This window comes from Chaetodon trifascialis, chromosome 19 (assembly GCF_039877785.1).
Source record: "Chaetodon trifascialis isolate fChaTrf1 chromosome 19, fChaTrf1.hap1, whole genome shotgun sequence".
Lineage (NCBI taxonomy): Eukaryota > Metazoa > Chordata > Actinopteri > Chaetodontiformes > Chaetodontidae > Chaetodon > Chaetodon trifascialis.
In genome coordinates, this window is record NC_092074.1 from 23,029,238 (window position 1) to 23,046,937 (window position 17,700).

At 43.8% G+C, this 17,700-nt stretch overlaps 2 protein-coding genes and 1 non-coding gene across 28 annotated transcripts in view; 1 reads left to right on the forward strand and 2 right to left on the reverse strand.

Annotated features, from left to right (window-relative positions):
* The first annotated feature begins 3,370 nt into the window (after positions 1-3,370).
* Positions 3,371-10,603, forward strand: tdrd15 (tudor domain containing 15). The gene is made up of 3 exons (XM_070988110.1): positions 3,371-9,261; positions 9,612-9,772; positions 10,590-10,603. Exons 1-3 carry the CDS (start codon positions 3,371-3,373, stop codon positions 10,601-10,603), a joined length of 6,066 nt encoding a protein of 2,021 aa, XP_070844211.1.
* Positions 10,604-12,147: 1,544 nt separating this feature from the next.
* Positions 12,148-12,230, reverse strand: trnal-cag (transfer RNA leucine (anticodon CAG)). The gene has a single exon. It is a non-coding gene; the product is annotated as a tRNA-Leu (tRNA).
* Positions 12,231-12,745: 515 nt separating this feature from the next.
* Positions 12,746-17,700, reverse strand: part of afdna (afadin, adherens junction formation factor a) — a 79,493-nt gene continuing 74,538 nt past the window's right edge. For all 26 annotated transcript variants that reach the window (XM_070986724.1, XM_070986710.1, XM_070986729.1 and 23 more), the window contains 2 exons: positions 14,914-14,998; positions 12,746-14,469 (listed from right to left, as the gene is read on the reverse strand). In XM_070986724.1, coding sequence (XP_070842825.1) covers positions 14,313-14,469; positions 14,914-14,998 — 242 coding nt within the window. In that variant the 3' untranslated portion in view covers positions 12,746-14,312. The remainder of the gene's footprint in view (positions 14,470-14,913; positions 14,999-17,700) is intronic.

Sequence of the window (17,700 nt, forward strand, 5' to 3'; positions counted from 1 at the left end):
TAAAGCTGAGCTGTGGGAAGGCAGAGCTAATGAAGCCGTGGATGCATTCATCATATTTGCAGAAGACTGAGACTAATCCAGGTTATTAATGATTAACAGAAAAACCCTCATCCATCTGTCCATCTGTCCGTCCTGCCCCCCACAATCAGCTGGCCCTTTATACAAAGTTATACAGAGAAACCAGCAGTCAGAAGAGTGAAGTCAGTTTGCTTTCACTTTTTTTAGTCCTGAAACTCAAACATCTGTTTATGCGTCATGACTGCATGTTATTTGTCAGACTTATAATTTACTTATAGATTTCAACAGCAAAGAAGGGAATATAAAATCAGTGCTAAATGCTGGAAAGCACAATATTGATTTGGAGAATCTTTTAGGAAAGTACGCAATCCTCCAATAGGTTGTTTGCAGATGACATCACGGCACTCTTTTGTTGGGGCGTGAGCTGCAGATGGAGGGCAGGAAGTGATTTTCTGCATAGGAGGTTAAGTTTTACGTTGTTTATGGTTTCTCAGATCAATCAAACCAAGAAACCACAAGGAGCTTTTATTGAATGCCAAAAGTTGTTGATCATAAGGGTGAGAAATGCAAGACGATGACCAAAAACACCAAAAAAAAAAAAAAAAAGACTTGCTAATTGTCTGTGGTCGGGAGGAGCCGAGTTGGCTAATGGTGGAAATGTTGTAACATTAGCTTTAGATTTAAATCTTTGGTGACAGATTTAAAGTAACAGCTACAAGCAACATGAAAAACACTTGTTAAATCAGCGTTAATGGTTTCACATAAAACAGCTGAATGTAAATAAGAACCCTGTTTTGTTTTGAGACGATCCACATCTTTAGTGGCGTTTCACTAGGTTAACCGGTTAGCCGAGCAAACAACCGTAAGGACGTTTACTGCTCGGTTAATCCAGTCATCCCCGGGCACTTTGGTACCCAGGTTGTTTGCCTTCAGACTTTTGTCTGTTTTCATTTGTTTTCCAGAGCAGAATGACGTCTGAATGAGCAAATATTTCAGTTTAGGTGAAAAATCGCTCCTCTTGAAACGTAAGAGTCACATCCAATATATGCTCTGATTTTCTTTTTGTACCTTTCTCTCATAATTTCATCTAAACTAGCCCAGTAAGAACTTTCCTTCATCCCATCCATTACACTTTTCACTTCCGGCTGAATTTAACGTCACGTGACTGCAAACATCCTATTAGACTCTTAAGAGTTGTAAGAATAATAAAGAGAATGTAGTTGCTGTTTTTTAATGCTTACTTGCGCCAAACTCCAGTCCACTGGGTGGCAGCAATGCGCGTGTAACACGGTTTACCTACCGCCATTAAGACAGGCGCGAGGAGAAGACGCGACATCAGACGCATTTAGTTGGTGTACAGCATCCTGAATAGGCGGATGGGAGACACCATCAGGCGGTCCGAAAGGTAAGAAACTGAGTGAAGTGACTCCAGTCAGAAAGATGTCAGTGTTTCCAGTGACTGAGAGAAATTTGAGATAAAACACTCAATGATGCGTCGGCCGAAACATGATGTTAGCTTTAGTGTCATGTTAGCATGATGTTATTTAACGTTAGCTCGCCGTTAGTTTTAGTAGACCGCCATGAAAAAGTGTGCGGAGTCTGGTGTTTGGCCGGACATCCTCCTGTATCCTGCGGACACAGTTTTTCCAGATATCTACATTCTGAATATTTCTGCGCAGTAATATTACGAAACTTAAAGCTGGCTAACTGTGTTAGCTACAGTGCTAAAGTTGAATACTCTCACAGCCGCGCATTTATTCAAGTTCATGGCGTTTATCTACCAAGATGACCAAAAGAGTATTTCTTTGAACGGTCTGGAAATTCATTACTGACAGTTTGATTTGTCACAAAAACACGGTTTGGATCAGCAGAGTGCAGTAATTTATTCATATTCATGCTAAAAATATACGTGCAAACACACATCAGGTTATGTCCGCGGGAAAAGCAAAGAAAATCATTTGGTAATCAAAGTGAAGTTAAATCACAGTCAGATCAATCAGATCAATCTCAGCATTAATGAATGCACACTAAAGGATTCATAAGTGGATTTTGGATTTTTATATAAACGGTCCCACAAAGATGTTTTTCAATGCCCACAAAATACTTATTGTTTGAGATAAATGTAAAACAAATCCACATTTAAAAAAAATTGACAAACGTATCTCTGATGCACACACAAGAATTGTTTTAAATACATGTAGCAAAAATACAGAAGTATGAATCTACTCTTACGTGATTGGCTGAAGTAGAGAGAGCCATCTGATTGGATGGTAATTTGTGGATGGAGTCACGTGGGACAAATGTGTCTTCACCACCATAAAGCAGAAAATATTTGAGAGACTTTTTTAAAGAATTGAACTGTTTGTTTTATGCTGACGTTGAATTGTTCTTGTTTTTGTTGATGTTTTCAGTTAAGTGAAATTTGAGTCAAAGTAGAAACTTTATGAGTTTTTACAGGCTGAGTATGTGCTTTAACACCAGTGTGTGTGTGTGTGTGTGTGTGTGTGTGTGTGTGTGTGTGTGTGTGTGTGTGTGTGTGTGTGTGCACTTTATGATAGCAAGTACATTTATTTATCTCCAACTTTTTCCTTCAGCGTCTTTTCTGTGTAGGATTTGACAGTTTCTGAAGCTGCTGCCATGCACTCAAAGTAAGTAAAACAACACAGCACAAGTACCATGATGCCGGTATGTTCTTACTTCTACTACAATATATCACATTTTTTCAGTATTTTAATGACTGATTTAGAAGTTGACAGCAAAGTTACAACAACCCTGATTCCAGAAATATTATAGTGTAAAGTGTAGATGAAAACAGAAACAGTCATCTGCCTGGCAGAGATTTTACAAAGTAATAATATCCTTTATCCAATCATGTGTTCACGAAGCTGTGAACCCCTCTCCGTTTTTGCTTGTGAACGACTTGAGGAGGCCCCTTTCATACCCAATCATGACACAACTGTCTGCTTTGTGTGGAAAGTGTCTTGAGACGACTTGTTGTGATTTGGTGCGATCTAAATAAAACTGAATTGAGACTGAATTTTGAAACTATGCGGTTACATCAAACATTTTTCAGCATTTTTCATAAATCCACTGCAGCTACAATGAAATGCTTCATCTCCATATAAATGCCAGTGAAAATAAACCTCATACTGGGGTTATGTCTGAAACATTGTCTGTTTACTATATAGTTTACTATAGTTAGAGTCCACCATTTTATTTGAGTGTTCGCAGTGTTCAGAGTGTTATAGTTTTGCATTACATCGTGCCCGTAAAATTCGCACAGAAAAATTAGTGTCCGCATGAATGAATGACGTCATAAACTCATAAAACGATCAACACTTTCTGAAGGTTGATGATAGTAGTTGCTGTAATTTACAGGTCTCAGAATTCTGGTCCACCTGCACCATGTGCCCTGCAGCCAGTGGACCTCAAGTTAACTCACTTGGACTGGAACCCTGAAGCAACCCTGATACACTTCCAGGGACAGTACCTTTCCACATGTGAACTTGACTATAACATCTTGCAAGGAGAAATACAGAACATACCAAAGACTGAAGCTGCAGTGGATATCGGAGAGTTTTGCCTCGTAGAGGATTTGACTTCAGCCCGCTGGTACAGAGGAAGAGTTCAGAACCGAAAACAGGGCTTGTTTGATGTTTTCCTCATAGATCAAGGTAACGTCTTGAGTGTCAGCATCGCCAACATATCTTCCTGCTCTAATGACCTGTTCGTCCTGCCTCCCAAGATAGTTTGCGGGTTTCTTGCAAATGTTGTGCTGCTCCAAGGTTGTTTGCATTCTGTAGTGGAGGAGTACCTCTCTGACCTGATTGGAAGAAATGTCACAGGTTACATCCAAGCCCTCCTGCCCCACAAAGTGCTCCTACTGGAAGCCCCTGACATCAGCATCCACCTCGTTAGACATGGGTTTGGGAGGCATGTGGACACAGATACTTTCCTCTTCTTGGTTGAGATGCTCACAGAAGTGCCACTCAAACAAAGCATAGAGCCGGTTTCTGACTCACTCATTGAAAATCCTAGGGCACGAGAACTTTGCTTTAAACCATCTGGTTTGCAGGCATACGAAGATATTCTGTCATTTTGCGGACCGAGGTTAAGTTGTGGGACATGTGCTAAAGTGCGTGTAACTGCTGCTGTCAACTCTGGGCTGTTTTACTGTCAGATGGCCAGTTTGGAAACAGATCTTTGGGAAATGTCAAAGAAACTGACTGCTGTTTGTGAGCACAGAGTGAAAGATTGCAGTCAGAAGATGCCAGAAAACGTGGGCTTGCTCTGCTCAGTTAAAGGCAAAGATGAAAAATGGTACAGAGGCTTTGTGCAGTTTCTCCCGGTCGATTCTCAAGTTAAAGTTTTATTCATTGACTACGGATTCTTTGAATTTGTCAACGTTGAGAACATCCACAGGTTGCCACCTGATTTCCATTCAACGCCCATCATGGCGTTCCCATGCTCGCTCTTTTCCCTGAGTGATCAGGATGAGGCGGACAAAAGTCAGCAGTTGAGTTTTCTCAAGGCAGGCTTGCTTGGAAGAACATTAGATGTGGAGATCAAAAGTTTCAACGAAGAGCAGCATCTCTACTCGATCACAGTCATTGGTGCTGAAGATAACCATGTGAAGGAACCGGAGCCCATTCAGGACCCTCCTAGGGTTAAGGTTGAGTCAGTTGTTGAGGCAGAAGAATTGTTTCCTCAGGGTGGTTATTTATACCACGAGACAGTCATGTGTGAAGCACTGGGTAAAACACTGGAAGCAGAAGAGGTGCAGGTAGGCTCCGTCTTTGTGGGCTATGTCGAGTATGTTCAGAATCCAAACCACTTCTGGATCCGGACACAGAAACGCAATGCTGACTTTGAAGAAATGATGACACAGATGGCAGATCACTTCTGTCAAGTGAAGCTGCACGACGATGCACTGTTGAACCCTGAGCTTGGCATGCTGTGCTGTGCAGTTTATGAGGAAGACATGCATTTCTACAGGGCTGTAGTGACGGACACTCTTGAGCATGGAGCTGAAGTTCTTTTCCTCGACTTTGGGAACATTGAGAAAGTGCCACACATGTTGATCAAGAAGATACCTGAGACATTTGCCAGCAAATCTCCATTTGCCTTCTGTTGTTCTCTTGTCAATATTGTTCCTTTGGATGAAGTCTGGACCACCACCACCTGTGAGTATTTCAGAAGAGCTGTGTCAAACAAGGCCCTGCTAGTCCACGTTGTCCAGATGAGAAAAAACAAATTTGTTGTTGACGTCTTTGAGATGGGAAGTGACAGCAATCAAAGTATGACCGAGCTCCTGATCTCTGCGAACCAAGCTGAAAGCTGGAACAGCATTCCCATAGAGCCTGTAGTGCAAAATAACACTGATGTGAGAGGAAAAACAAGGTGCCAAAGATATAGTGTGACATCAGACATCAATGGGAATACAGCCCAATGGGAGGATTGTGAGAACAAAGAGAAAACATGCAGTGAAAATGAAATTGAGATGACCCACACTCCTTGCTGCTTAAAGGCACCAAGTGTGAAGCCTGGGCGTGAGTTTGCTGTGTGTTGCTCTTACATCAGCTCACCATCATATTTCTGGTGCCAGCCTCTGGATAAGGTTTCAGCTTTGGAGGAACTGATGAATCAACTTCAGCTATATTATTCAACTCACGTAGTCTCCCTCCAATCAGGGGATTCATGTTGTGTTGCCAAGTCACCTCAAGATGGAAGATGGTACAGAGCCTTCATCACAGAGAAACAGGAAGGTCATGCCAAAGTGATGCTGGTTGATTATGGGCACACCATTCAAATCAAGGAGCACAATCTTCAGGCAATAATGCCAGAATATGTTTATGTGGAAGGACAAGCTTTCAGGTGCAGCCTGTACAATCTGATTGAACCTGCTGACCCAAAGAACTGTGGGAATTGGAGTCCGGAGGTGTGTCGCTTGCTGGAAGATTTTGTCCGTGACAGCACCTTTGGTCTAAGATGTAAAGTTGTCTCTCAGTTGAATGTGAAAAACAATATGTACAATGTTGTGGACCTCTACAACACCCAAACCCAACGGAGCATAACAAATGTGCTCTTGGAACAGGGCCTGGCGAAAGAAACAACAGTCTCAACAAAGCAACTGTCAACTGTGTTTCCTGAGTCTTTTGTCTTCTCTTCATATGGTCTCAGTCCTGGAAATGAAGAGCAAGTCTATGTAACATACATCAGCAGTCAGTGGGACATATACTGCCACCTTGAGAGAAACACTGACGTCATTGAAGAGCTTGAAAAGAAAATCTCAGAGGAGAGTGAAAAAATGAAGCGAGCCAGTACAAGAGCTGTTGTGAGGAAGCTGTGCCTGGCAAAATACTTAGATGGCAGATGGTACCGGGGTTTGGCATATCCCGTTGAGTCGCCGCTGTATCTCAGTGTGTTTTTTGTGGATTATGGAAACACAGACATATCTGAGAAAACCCACGTCATGTTTATCCCCAGAGACTCTGCTGATTTGTTGTACACACCCATGCAGGCTCTGAGATGTAACCTTGCTTCAGTGTCCAAGGGAGAGCTCTATGCAGATGTCAAGGCCTGGCTCGATAGTGCAATCCTCCACAAGCAGATGAGAGCCCTCATAGTTGGAAAGAGTGAAGATGGTTCATTTGATGTTGACCTGTTTGATGGAGACGTTAACATCAATGAGAAGGTAAAGGAGCTTATTCACTGTCTTTCACCTCAACCAAAGATGGTTGTGAGTTTTGACACAAGCAGCGCAAAGACAAGACCAATAACACTCTGCACAAGTAAAACAAAAGCTTCAGTCAAAGTCAAGAAACAACTCAAAGACCATTCTTCAAATCCTCCCACATCAGATGCCCACAGTGGGACTCAAGTTGGTTGTGCGCGCCATATAAAGAAAAAAACGAACTGTGTTCATGGTAAAGCTCAGAGCAAGATTGGAAAAGTAAAACTGCACAATGAGGCAAAGAGCAGCGTCCCGGCCAAACCTCAGAAAAACACTCAAGCAAAACAGCATACCGAGTGCGGTGATACAAAGTTAGAGCAACCACAATATGCAGAGAAAACGGAGATCCCTCAGCTCTCGTGTTTGCCCAACATGAAAGTGACCAAAGGGTTCAGGGTGAAATGTTTCGTCTCCCACATCGACTCGGTCGACAGTTTTTTCCTTCAGCGTTCAGAGGATGAACCTGCCATCTTGAAAATGGCTGAAGATCTCTGCTCAGGTATCTTCAGAGATTCCTTAGCGACTACCACATCTCTGAGAATCAATGACCTCGTTCTGGCAGAGTATGAGGAAGATGGCGCTCTGTATCGTTCTGCTGTGAAGGACTGTGAAGGAAGTTCCTGTTTCAAAGTTGAGTTTGTGGACTATGGAAACTCAGCAGTCGTGGAGAAGGAGAAGATCTATTCTATACCAAAGGAGTATCTCCTTCTGCCACGATTGAGCATATCATGCTCCCTGCTGGACACAAGCACATACAAAGATGTGACTTCTTTCTCAGATGCTGTAATGGACAAGCCTCTCATGGTTGATTTTGTCCACCAATATGGAACTCATTGGAAAGTAAAGGCTGAGATTCTCGGTGGAGCGGTTGATCTCCCAGTGCCGCCTCAAGCTGCTGTTGAAGTTGGCACTGAAACCAAAAAGGAAGAGGTGGCTCCTGTGAGTTCATCTGAAATGGAAGAGAGAGTGAAATCCCACGAACAGAACTACCCGAGACAAGAGGTAAGCGACAATGAAACGACTGAATCCCAAAGAATGGTGTCCACTGTTGATGGTGAAAACTTTGTGCTGAAAGCGCCACCTCCTACGCTGAAGCCACCGCCTCCTATGCTAAAACCAACACCTACCTCATTGTCACACAAATGGAATGCAATAACCTGCCGGCGCCATCGAAGAGCTTCCACCAGAAACAAGGGTGATTCCAAGACATATCAAAGGAAAACTGTGAAATTCTCTGTCAAAGCGAGGAGTGATTGTGCAGGTGCAATCATTCCTCCAACTGTTCGAGCTAAAGACAGAGTGCATTGTACAGTTCTGTCAGTACTGACTGACAGCACTTTCTATGTCAGACTAAAGAGGACCAGTCAGCTGCTTTCTGCATTGGAAAGCCACATGGCTGACAATCTACACAAGTGTGAGGTGGTGGCTGAAGAAGATGTTAAACAAGGCCTCAAGTGCTTAGTTCAGGTTCACAAGGACAAGCAGTGGCACAGGGCTATTGTTCAACATGTATGCCAGAAAAAATGCCAGGTCTTCCTCATGGATCATGGAATAATGGAAGAGATTCCAAGTGGCTCCATCAGACGACAGTGTAGTGACCTGACAAAAATCCCAGCCCTTGCAGTTTTGTGCAAAGTGAACCACTTTGGGTTTGGTGAGGAAGAGGGTGCTCATGAACTGTGGTGTGAAAGGCTCAAAGAAATAATAGGCAAAGAAGTCAAGTTGGTGTTTTTGTGTTATTCAGAAGCCGATAAACTTTGGAAGGTTGAAATAATCGTGAATGGACTGTTCCTCATTCCTGAAATCCCAGCCTCACTGTGGCAGAATGACGAGAAGATCCTGTCACCCGCTGAAGCCCAAAAAGACAAAGCACTACAAGAGTCCAGCATGGACACCAGCTGTCCTCAGCAACTCGTCTTTGCTCCTGTTCATATAGACAGAGCGTACTCTGGCTTTGCTGCTGCAGTGACGACTCCCTTCGAGTTTTGTGTTGTTCTGGGGGACTCGCTTGTCGTCTTGAACAAAGTGTCCATAATGTTGGACGACCTGCCCGGGCAGATGTGTCCTCTTCCTGAAGACCACCTCATCCCTGGCACCTGCTGCCTGTTGAAATCAGACACCAAGAACAAGTGGTGCAGAGCAGAAGTCGTGCACTGCGACAGTGCCGCAGTGACCCTAAACCTCGTGGATTACGGCCACTATGAATTCACGGCGTACGAAAACTACTCCAAGCTGAAGAGGCTTCCAGTCGAGGTGATGAGTCTGCCAAAGGTGACGTACCCTTGCGTCCTGAGGGGGGTGATGCCTGTTGGAGCAGATGGACAATGGACCGATGAAGCAGCAGTCTTCTTCCAGAAATGTTTCTACCAGAAGAACCTCCAGATCTTCTTCAGAGAGTTTGTGTCAAACACACACTGGAAGGTGGACGTTCTGGTTGATGGTGTCCATGTGACGAAGGAGTTGGTGGATGCCGGACATGCCAGTTATATAGACGTCCTGCTGGGACAGAGGTATGCTCTCATCACTTTCTATTTTTGTCTTTAGTACACTTCTATTACAGTAATTTATATTCAGTCCTTCAGCTCTCATTTTTCACTTTCTGACAATTTTAATTGTCTATACAGCAAATTATTCAGAGCAATGAAGTGAGGCACCATAAAATTCAGACCATTGTTTGTTGTGTCCTCACATCAGTGGTTAACTCTTAACTGCTGATTTAAAGAGTCTAAAGAGTCACCTCCAGCTACATGAAAAAAAAACGGGTGTTCAAAAATCAAATTTTGCTGCCAAGACAGGAAAAGGAAAATGTGTTTACATTGACTAAATACAGAAAAGTGTACCTTACTTCTGATACCTTCAGGTTCCAGGAACAGAGCCCCTGTAAAGCTGCTCCTCATAGTCCTGATAGTGAGGAGGAGGAGGAGGAGGAGGATACCTCTGACATCAAGTCAGATCTTTCTGTGGAGTTTACAGATGAAGTAGACGGGAAGATGCCACACTACGTCTCTGGAGTTCATCAATGTAAGAATTACGGTTTTAGCACATTTTGTTTATTATCAGTCAAACTTCTTAAGGCACAGTTTGTAAGTTCTGCCGCAAAACAACAAATGATGCTGATGAAAATCTGTCCGACGTGACTCGGGTGGAAGTCGTGATCATGAGAAAGGTCACGTATTTCAGTTTTATACACGTTACATTTAGTCGCATTAGCCGACTTCTTCCTCACTCTATGAAATGTCATCTGGTGTTTCTGGTGTCACCACTGACTTACAACCAAACAAAACACAACGTTAGCTTGAATAGAATTACATTTCTCTGCATTCGTACATTTTTGGAAGTATTTGGGGTAATGTACACCAGGTGTAGTAATGAGGGCAGGTGAGATCAGTGTGAGTTGGTAGGTGGTGGGGAGCACATGGTTCTTACCGTAGGCAGAAAAGGAAGATTTATCTTGGATATCATATTTCGTTGTTATTTCGTTCCATTGACAAAAGATGTACTTTTTGGCAACCAACAAAGCTACAGAGGGCCACTAATGATGCTGATGAGGTCATCTAAACCCTATAGTACCCAAAAAAACCTGTGCGATCGGGCTTAAAACAAGTTTTCCAGAATAAACCAAATCAAAAATTTGAAGAGTAACAACTTCCTGCAACAAATGTGGTTATGACCTGTTTGTTGGATGAGCGTCTCCAATAAGTTCTGTTTGGCTTTGAATTTATTTACAGTGAAACACTCCATTAAAATCTAGAAATAAATGTGTTCGTCAACCTGAAACTCCACAGCTGGTGAGCAGTGACGTACAGTTCTGTGGCTTTGTTTGCTTCTCCTCTGGCAGGTTTTCTGCAGTGAAGTGAAGGTGAAGGCCGTCTGGTTGTATCTTATCTCTGACATGAACAGCGCCGCCCTGCTGGAAGTTAACCCGGCGTCCTTTTAGTCCGAGTGAGACGCTGCTTGTTGGAGGTTTTGTCTGAACGTTGAGCCTCAGGACGTCTGCTGCAGAAGCACATCTACACATCACAGATGCTACTTAATTGTCCTTGAAATGTTGTAAAGTTATATGTGTTTAATAATGATAAAACGGATTTATTTTGTTGATGTTGTTTGAGCACTGTGTGATTTTCCTTTGTGAACACTAATATTTTTACATTTGTCTCTTGATATATGTAGATAACGTGTTCTCTCTCACACGTTGATCGACGTTACATTCATTTTTTTTTACAGTCCAGTGATTTTAAGCTGGACAGTTAGACTTTGTTGTAACTTCTACATCATAAGACCAATTAAACAAAACTCAGATATTTTCAGATATTTGCCTGAAGAACCTTTAAAGTCTGAGACTGACTGAGAAACATGTTTTTGACTTCTTCCAAACTGATGTTGTTTGGAGGTTTTCAGGATCTTTACTGCCCACTTGGGGGCGCTACAAATGCCATGGGGGGCACAGCAAAACATTCATCAGACTATAATCAGAAATTGATCATTGCAAAACTTGCATGATGTTTCAAAACTATTTTGAAATTGCTCAATAGGGGGCGCCACCTGTTTCAAATAATGGGTGCAGATTGGAGCATAAATCAGTGACTGAACAAAAACTGCCAAACCTCTTGGCGAACAACAATATTAGTCTGGTTTGGTAGATGTTTAGATCTTTTGTTTTTGTTTTTGTTTTTTTTAATTATCTTAAAATTGGCCAATTTGAACAAACATTTCCATTTTGGACTTACAGCAGAGTATTTGTGTATTTGTACTTTGACACTGGACTGAGTCTTGAGCACAGAGTTCTCTGTCCTCGTGTTGTAACTGCACGCTTGTTAATATTACCTTTAGTACTAATACTACAGTCACCCTTCCCAAAGTATGTAGTCACAACTTTATTTTTGTCCTCACTTCCTGTTTATCAAACTGAATTCAGGTTGTTTTGGAAAAATCAGATGAAGGTATTTTTTAAAAACAAATTGAAGAATTCCATTGAGAAATTCACTCTTTGTTAATCCTTTCTAACATTAGTTGTTTTTCTTCCACTGATCTTTTTTTTCCTATTTCCTGCTGCACCACTGGAGGGCGCTGTCGAGTCACAGTCGTTCATAAGTCCTGTGTCTGTCACCGCTGTCACACTTCAAGCAGCCGTCACCATTCAGCCAGAATAAGTGGTGTTAACTTCGTTTGAGTCGTGTTCTCTGAACGGAAACAAACATCAGGATATCAGCTTTGGGTCAAAGGTGAAAAACATGAAGACGGAGGAGAAAAACAGACGTAACAAACACGGAAGAGCTCAGTAACGTCCGTGCAGCAGAATTACAACCACTGAGTGTCACTGAGCGACTTGATATCTGCTGACCGAGTTACTGCTAAATCTGTAGTTTTTCCTGTTGTGAATAAGGTTAAAAAGGTTCTGTCAGAAGTGGGATTCGAACCCACGCCTCCAGGGGAGACTGCGACCTGAACGCAGCGCCTTAGACCGCTCGGCCATCCTGACACATACCGACAATGGTGAAACTCGTCATATTTAAAGGGACCAGAAACACGTTTCTACATGGATTTGATGTCTATTTCTTATGTTTCGCCTGAACATCAGGCTTCTGTCAGACGTACGTGACGTTCAGGAAATCGACGTTGAGAGTGAGTGAGGAGAGCTCGATGTGCGCGGGTTCGAGTCCAGGCCGCGGCGCCCTCTGACGGACTCATCGATGCCGCTAAATACATACAGTGATACTAATCGACGTGGAGTTAATTCGTTATTAAACTGCAGAGTATCTTAATTTTAACTGTTTTGTAGATTTAAAAAGTCCTAATCTGAGAAGTTAACTCACCACAGGCAGCATTCAGACCAATGCAGCGTTTTCCTTGGACTCAAATGTTTTAGTATTTAAAACTGAAACACTGAAGTACAAAAAAAATCACTTTAAATCAAAACTTCTGCATGAACTCATCAGCCTTAGACAATAACACTATCCTTTCTACAATGACAAAAGACCACACTTAAAGCCTGCGCTGTTGAAAAATCTGTATTTATTAATGATTTACAAAAGGCTAAACATGAAACCATTTAAATGATTCAGTTCATTTTGAAACCTAAAAAGGAGTCGTTGTTGTTGTTGGGGAAGAGGAGACAGCTCAGTTATTATAACAGCATCTCGTCACGTAAAATCAGTTTTGGAGGAGGCTCCTGGAGACAAATCAAATAAATCCACACAGGATGGAGTCACTTGAACACACCGCAGAGGAGAGACACATTTGAACTTTTTAAAAGTGAGGACACACCGGAGCCTTTCGGCAGCGGCGAGCGTGATTATGGAGACTGTGTGTATTTATATTTGTACAACCACAACTACTTTTTCCTGTCTCGATCACCTCAGCACGAGACGTCCCAGCAGTGATCGGCGTCTCCGAGCAGTTTGCAGGTACACATTTAACACCACAAACAAGTTTTTGTGCAAGTTTGTTTTTCCCGCAAGGTTTGAAATAAATATCTGTAAAGCAAACGAGGAGTTAAAGAGTAGTTTTATTTTTTTATTATTGTGAAAACCAACATTTATCACATTGTGAGTGAAAGGAATCCTTCTCGTCTTGAATTTAGGGTACAATCAATCAAATGAATCCCACACAACTCTGCAGAAAATGACTATTAGATTTAAAAGAAAGTAAAATTAAAGTTGCCTCAGACGAAACATTTAAAACTTCTCCTGCGCTGACGGCGAGGAGCAGCGGGGAGACGCTCCAGCTTTAGCAGAACTTCCTGTTGGATTATCTGTCGCCAAAATGCTGTTAAATCACATTAGTGTTGCAGTTTTTAGTAGCCTGGCAGGTTTCTACAGTAGTAAAAGAGTGACAGTTGTGGACCCGAATATTTACAGTAATGTTGTGCACTTAAAGATCCTTTTCTGCAGGATCTTCCAGAGTTTATCTAAAACGTCACAAAAAGAAGAAATAAAATAAAATCCCATGCTTTGTTGCTACGGAATGAAAAAACAGTGTTTCCACTCGCTGAGAATTGAATTTTAAAAAACGAGAAAATAAAAAGAGAGATTGGTCTGGAGCTCGGCTGCGGGCGTTTCTGCGGGCCAGAAGGAATTAAAAGTGTGAAAACAGCATGATGCAGAAAAAAGAGAACAAAATAAGACCATGAAACTGTTGGTGTTCCAGCGAGCTGTTAAAAAACAAATTTAAAATAAGAACAAAGCTTTCTCCATCCCTCGCCCCAAGAACCTCTTTATAAACAAAAATATATCCCCCTTTGTGGTGTGATTCTCAAATGCTCACTAGATACAATTAAAAGGTTTTTACAGTGCTTCATCATTATATATCTTTGACAGACCTTAACGAGGGAAGAAGTTTTAAGCCATAAATGTCTCTCCTATCGCAACGATATAGCTACGTCAAAAGTGAACGGTCCAGTTATTCGATGATTAAAAGAAAAGAGAAAACAACACAAACAGGAGGAGACGGTCGGTGGAAGGGAAGCGAGCGCCGGCTCTCTCCACCCGTTTTTTTTTTTCCCAGGAGCACCTGAACGTCACGCGGCGACGTGGAGGTGGCGCCGGGAGGCGAAGGCTCGGGTCTACTGCTTGGTGTTGAGCTCGTTCTCCAGCTCCATCAGTTTGCGAGAAGCTTTGACCTTGTTGGAAACTTCCTTCCCCTGAGAGAAGAGACGCTGGCGCTCCTTAAAGGTCAGACTCTCCGGAGCGCCGCCGGGGATCGAGTTCTCCTGCTCCTGACTGCAGCGCGCGCACACACACACACACACACACACACACACACACACACACACACACACACACACACACACACACACACACACACACACACACACACACACAGAGGGGGAGACACACACGTGTATTTAATATATATATAATATATATGTTATTGATCATCTTGTTCAGTGTGCTCACTGATCACACAGCAGCTCACCGTGTGATCAGTGAGCACACACATCGAACGGAATCATTAATAACAATAAAGACTTTTAAAGTTTTTAAAAGGTCAAAAGTGGAATTTGTACTAAATAAATACATAAAAACAAAGAATCTAATAAACAGGAAGTAATGAAGCTGCACAGAAGCAGAAAAACGACCTGTGACGCCCTGACGGCCACTGATGGACGAAGTATTCAGAGCCTTTACTGCAGTAAAAGTACTAAGACGAGGACAGAGTCTCACCTCTTCGTCCATTTGTCTCGCGGGTCCTTGTAGACTTCTCCCGATCCTACAACTCCTGCTGAGTTTCCAGTGTACGAGTTAAATCCTGTGCGACGTCACACAGCAGAGATGACAGTTAGCATCGTTCGCTCACAGCGTTTGTTCACTGAAAGCGTCTCGGATAGAAGCTGCTGGACGACGGCGTCCAGATCTCCGCTGCGTCTCAGACTTATCAGACTTACAGGTCTGTGCCTCAAATCACACAGAAACTACTGACTATTGATCATTGACCGGAGAGCCTGGAGGCCTCGAACCAGCAGCTTCTACACTCCACACAGCTTCATTTCCCACAGACCAGCCTGAGCAGAAGAAGAGAAGGAAGGTTCTGGAGAGGCGTTAAAGTCGTTAAAGTCGAGCAGCGAGCCGAGAGGAAGGAAGAAAGAGCGTTAGGAAGCCGTTAAAGGGCCATTCCGAAGCAGCAGAGATGGTCTGTGGAGGCATCGTGGGGCCTGAGGCCGAGGTCACGGCGCTCCTTTAGATCCAAACCCGTCAAAGAAAATTTAACCTGACATCAAGCTTCAGTCAGAACACGAGGAGGGTGACCCCGACCTTTGACCCCGCAGCTAAACAGTCGGCTCGTGTGTCCCTGTGTCAAATCAGCCTGAGAGCCAAAAGTCCGCAGCTTTTTATTCCCTGACAAACACAGCAGGAGAGAAAAGTTCCTCCCGCTGAAACTTTAAAGTCCTGAAGTCCTCTGACTGTCAACAGATCCAACGACAGGAAGAGTGTGAGCGCGTCTGCAGCATGTGACCACACACTTCCTGTTAGACTCAATCAAACTGTGACGGCAGAAAAAGAAGATTTCCAGCTGCTCCTTTAGTCTTCATTGAGACGGAGGAACGAGTCTTTGGGCCACCTGATGCTGCAACAGACTTCCTGTAAGGGCGGCGTGGCTGCGTGCCGCAGACAGGAAGTACTCAGTTATACTTGGTTGGATTTGTTGACAGACAGGAGACACAGAACAAAAGCAGCCTGGACCTTTACAGGTGTGTTCGCACCTTTAAAGACGGGCTGATGAAGCTTTGTGAGAGAATAAAACTGCAGACTTGTCATGACAAACATCCAGCCTGAACACGACTCGGTGGTGTTTCACAAAACACGACCTGGAGTCTGAGCATGCTGGTCTGGAGTCTGGGATGAAATGCAGAGGGGGGGGCTCATTCAGCTCAGATGCAGACACAGTGAAAGAGTGCGAACCCACACGGATCCGTCCAGCTGGCAGCTCCGAGGCCTTTCTTTGGGCTCCGCGGCACTAAAGCGGGATCTGCGACCGAGCCGGGTCCGCTTCAGCCTCAAACCACATGAACACAAACTGGCAGAGAACAAAGAAACCGCAGAGGAGCGGGCCAATGGCATTCCTCTGAGGAGCCAAACGAGATGGAAAATTATACTTCTGGCACTGCGAGAGAAAATTCCTCAGACTGACAGAAAGTCATCGGCCGGCTCGTCGGGGTTCTCAGAGGTGGCGCGTGTTTTCTTTGACTCTGGTTCATTTGTGTTGGAGGCCGGCGAGGCTAAAAAAACTTTTGTTTTTCTGCACCAGCACAGTTTTTGTTCGAGCGTCCGTCTCTGAGGGAACGAACTGAGCTCCTCCTTCATCGCGCCCTTCTGGAGCAAACCGGCGTCGGATTGTTTTTCTTGAGCTTCGATTTCGCTTCAAAAAGAAGCCGCGTCTTTATGGAAGCCAGACTCGAGCGTTCGGAGCTGCCAGCCGATCAAATCTCACTCTCTGAACACACTTCATACATCAGGGAAGCCAGAGACTCAGGTGCCGCTGTCACCTGAACCTGCCGCAAAGCCCTGTGGGAGCTGTAGTGAGGTTTAGTGAAGCTGCGGCGTTAGACAGCGACAGCAGAGACAGACTGACGGGCGAGATGAAGGACAGCCGGGTCAGCCGACACACAGAGGAGGAAAATTAAGGCAAATGAAGGGACAGACAGTTAAAGTGGGAGAAGGAAGCAGAGACACAAAGAAGACGTAAAAAAGACAGCAGGACGCAGCCTGGAGGAAGCTACAGGCGGGAAAAAGCAATAGACATCAAGCCGCTTGCTGGGTGAGTCGCTGGCAGCCGCAGGCAGCGCTGAGTTTGTGTGTGTGTCATGCAGATTTGAGTCATTTCATGGAGGTGGAGGGGTTGGGGGGTGGGTGGAGGGTGGGGGGGGGGGGGTGGTGGGATGTTAGTGGGATGTTTTTTATCTGATTGGAGTGAAAAAAATGCAGCACAAAGTTCTCCATGAGGCCCCGGACGAGTTTCAATGTTCAGTAAGCAGCAGGGACGGAGGAGGTTTATTTTGAAGGGGCAGGCGGCCGTTTCCTGGAGCTCAGGCAGCGATGACCTCCAGCCCGAGCTGCTCGCGGCTCCGTTTGTCTGCGGACGTTCAAACAGCTTTGTTCAGCCTGAATGACGGCTGCCTGAGGCCTCGTGGACGAGCAGAGACGTCGTTTCTGAGCAGATGCCCAAACAGCGCTCTTATTTTGGAAGCTCGCCTGATAATTATGAATGTTTTCTTTAACTTAAGAGGAAAAAGGTTTAAAATGTGTCTAAAACTGACATTTTGATGAAAATGATTGTTTGATTTGAATCATTCTTTACTGATCTTCTCTTCTGTTAATCTTTAAATGTCTGTTGGGACCCTTCTGAGGGTCACGCCCCACAGGTTGATCACCAACTGGTTTGACCGAAGTATCGTTCTGACAATTAATCTCACAGGATGAATTGATTATTATTAATTATTATCTCTTTGTGTG

What these genes read in the sequence shown, in the direction of transcription:
- tdrd15 (XM_070988110.1), top strand. Translation starts at nt 3,371, where the DNA reads ATGATAGTAGTTGCTGTAATTTACAGGTCTCAGAATTCTGGTCCACCT. An exon ending in GACGTCCTGCTGGGACAGAG is followed by an intron (nt 9,262 to 9,611) that starts GTATGCTCTCAT and finishes TGATACCTTCAG; the next exon opens with GTTCCAGGAACAGAGCCCCT.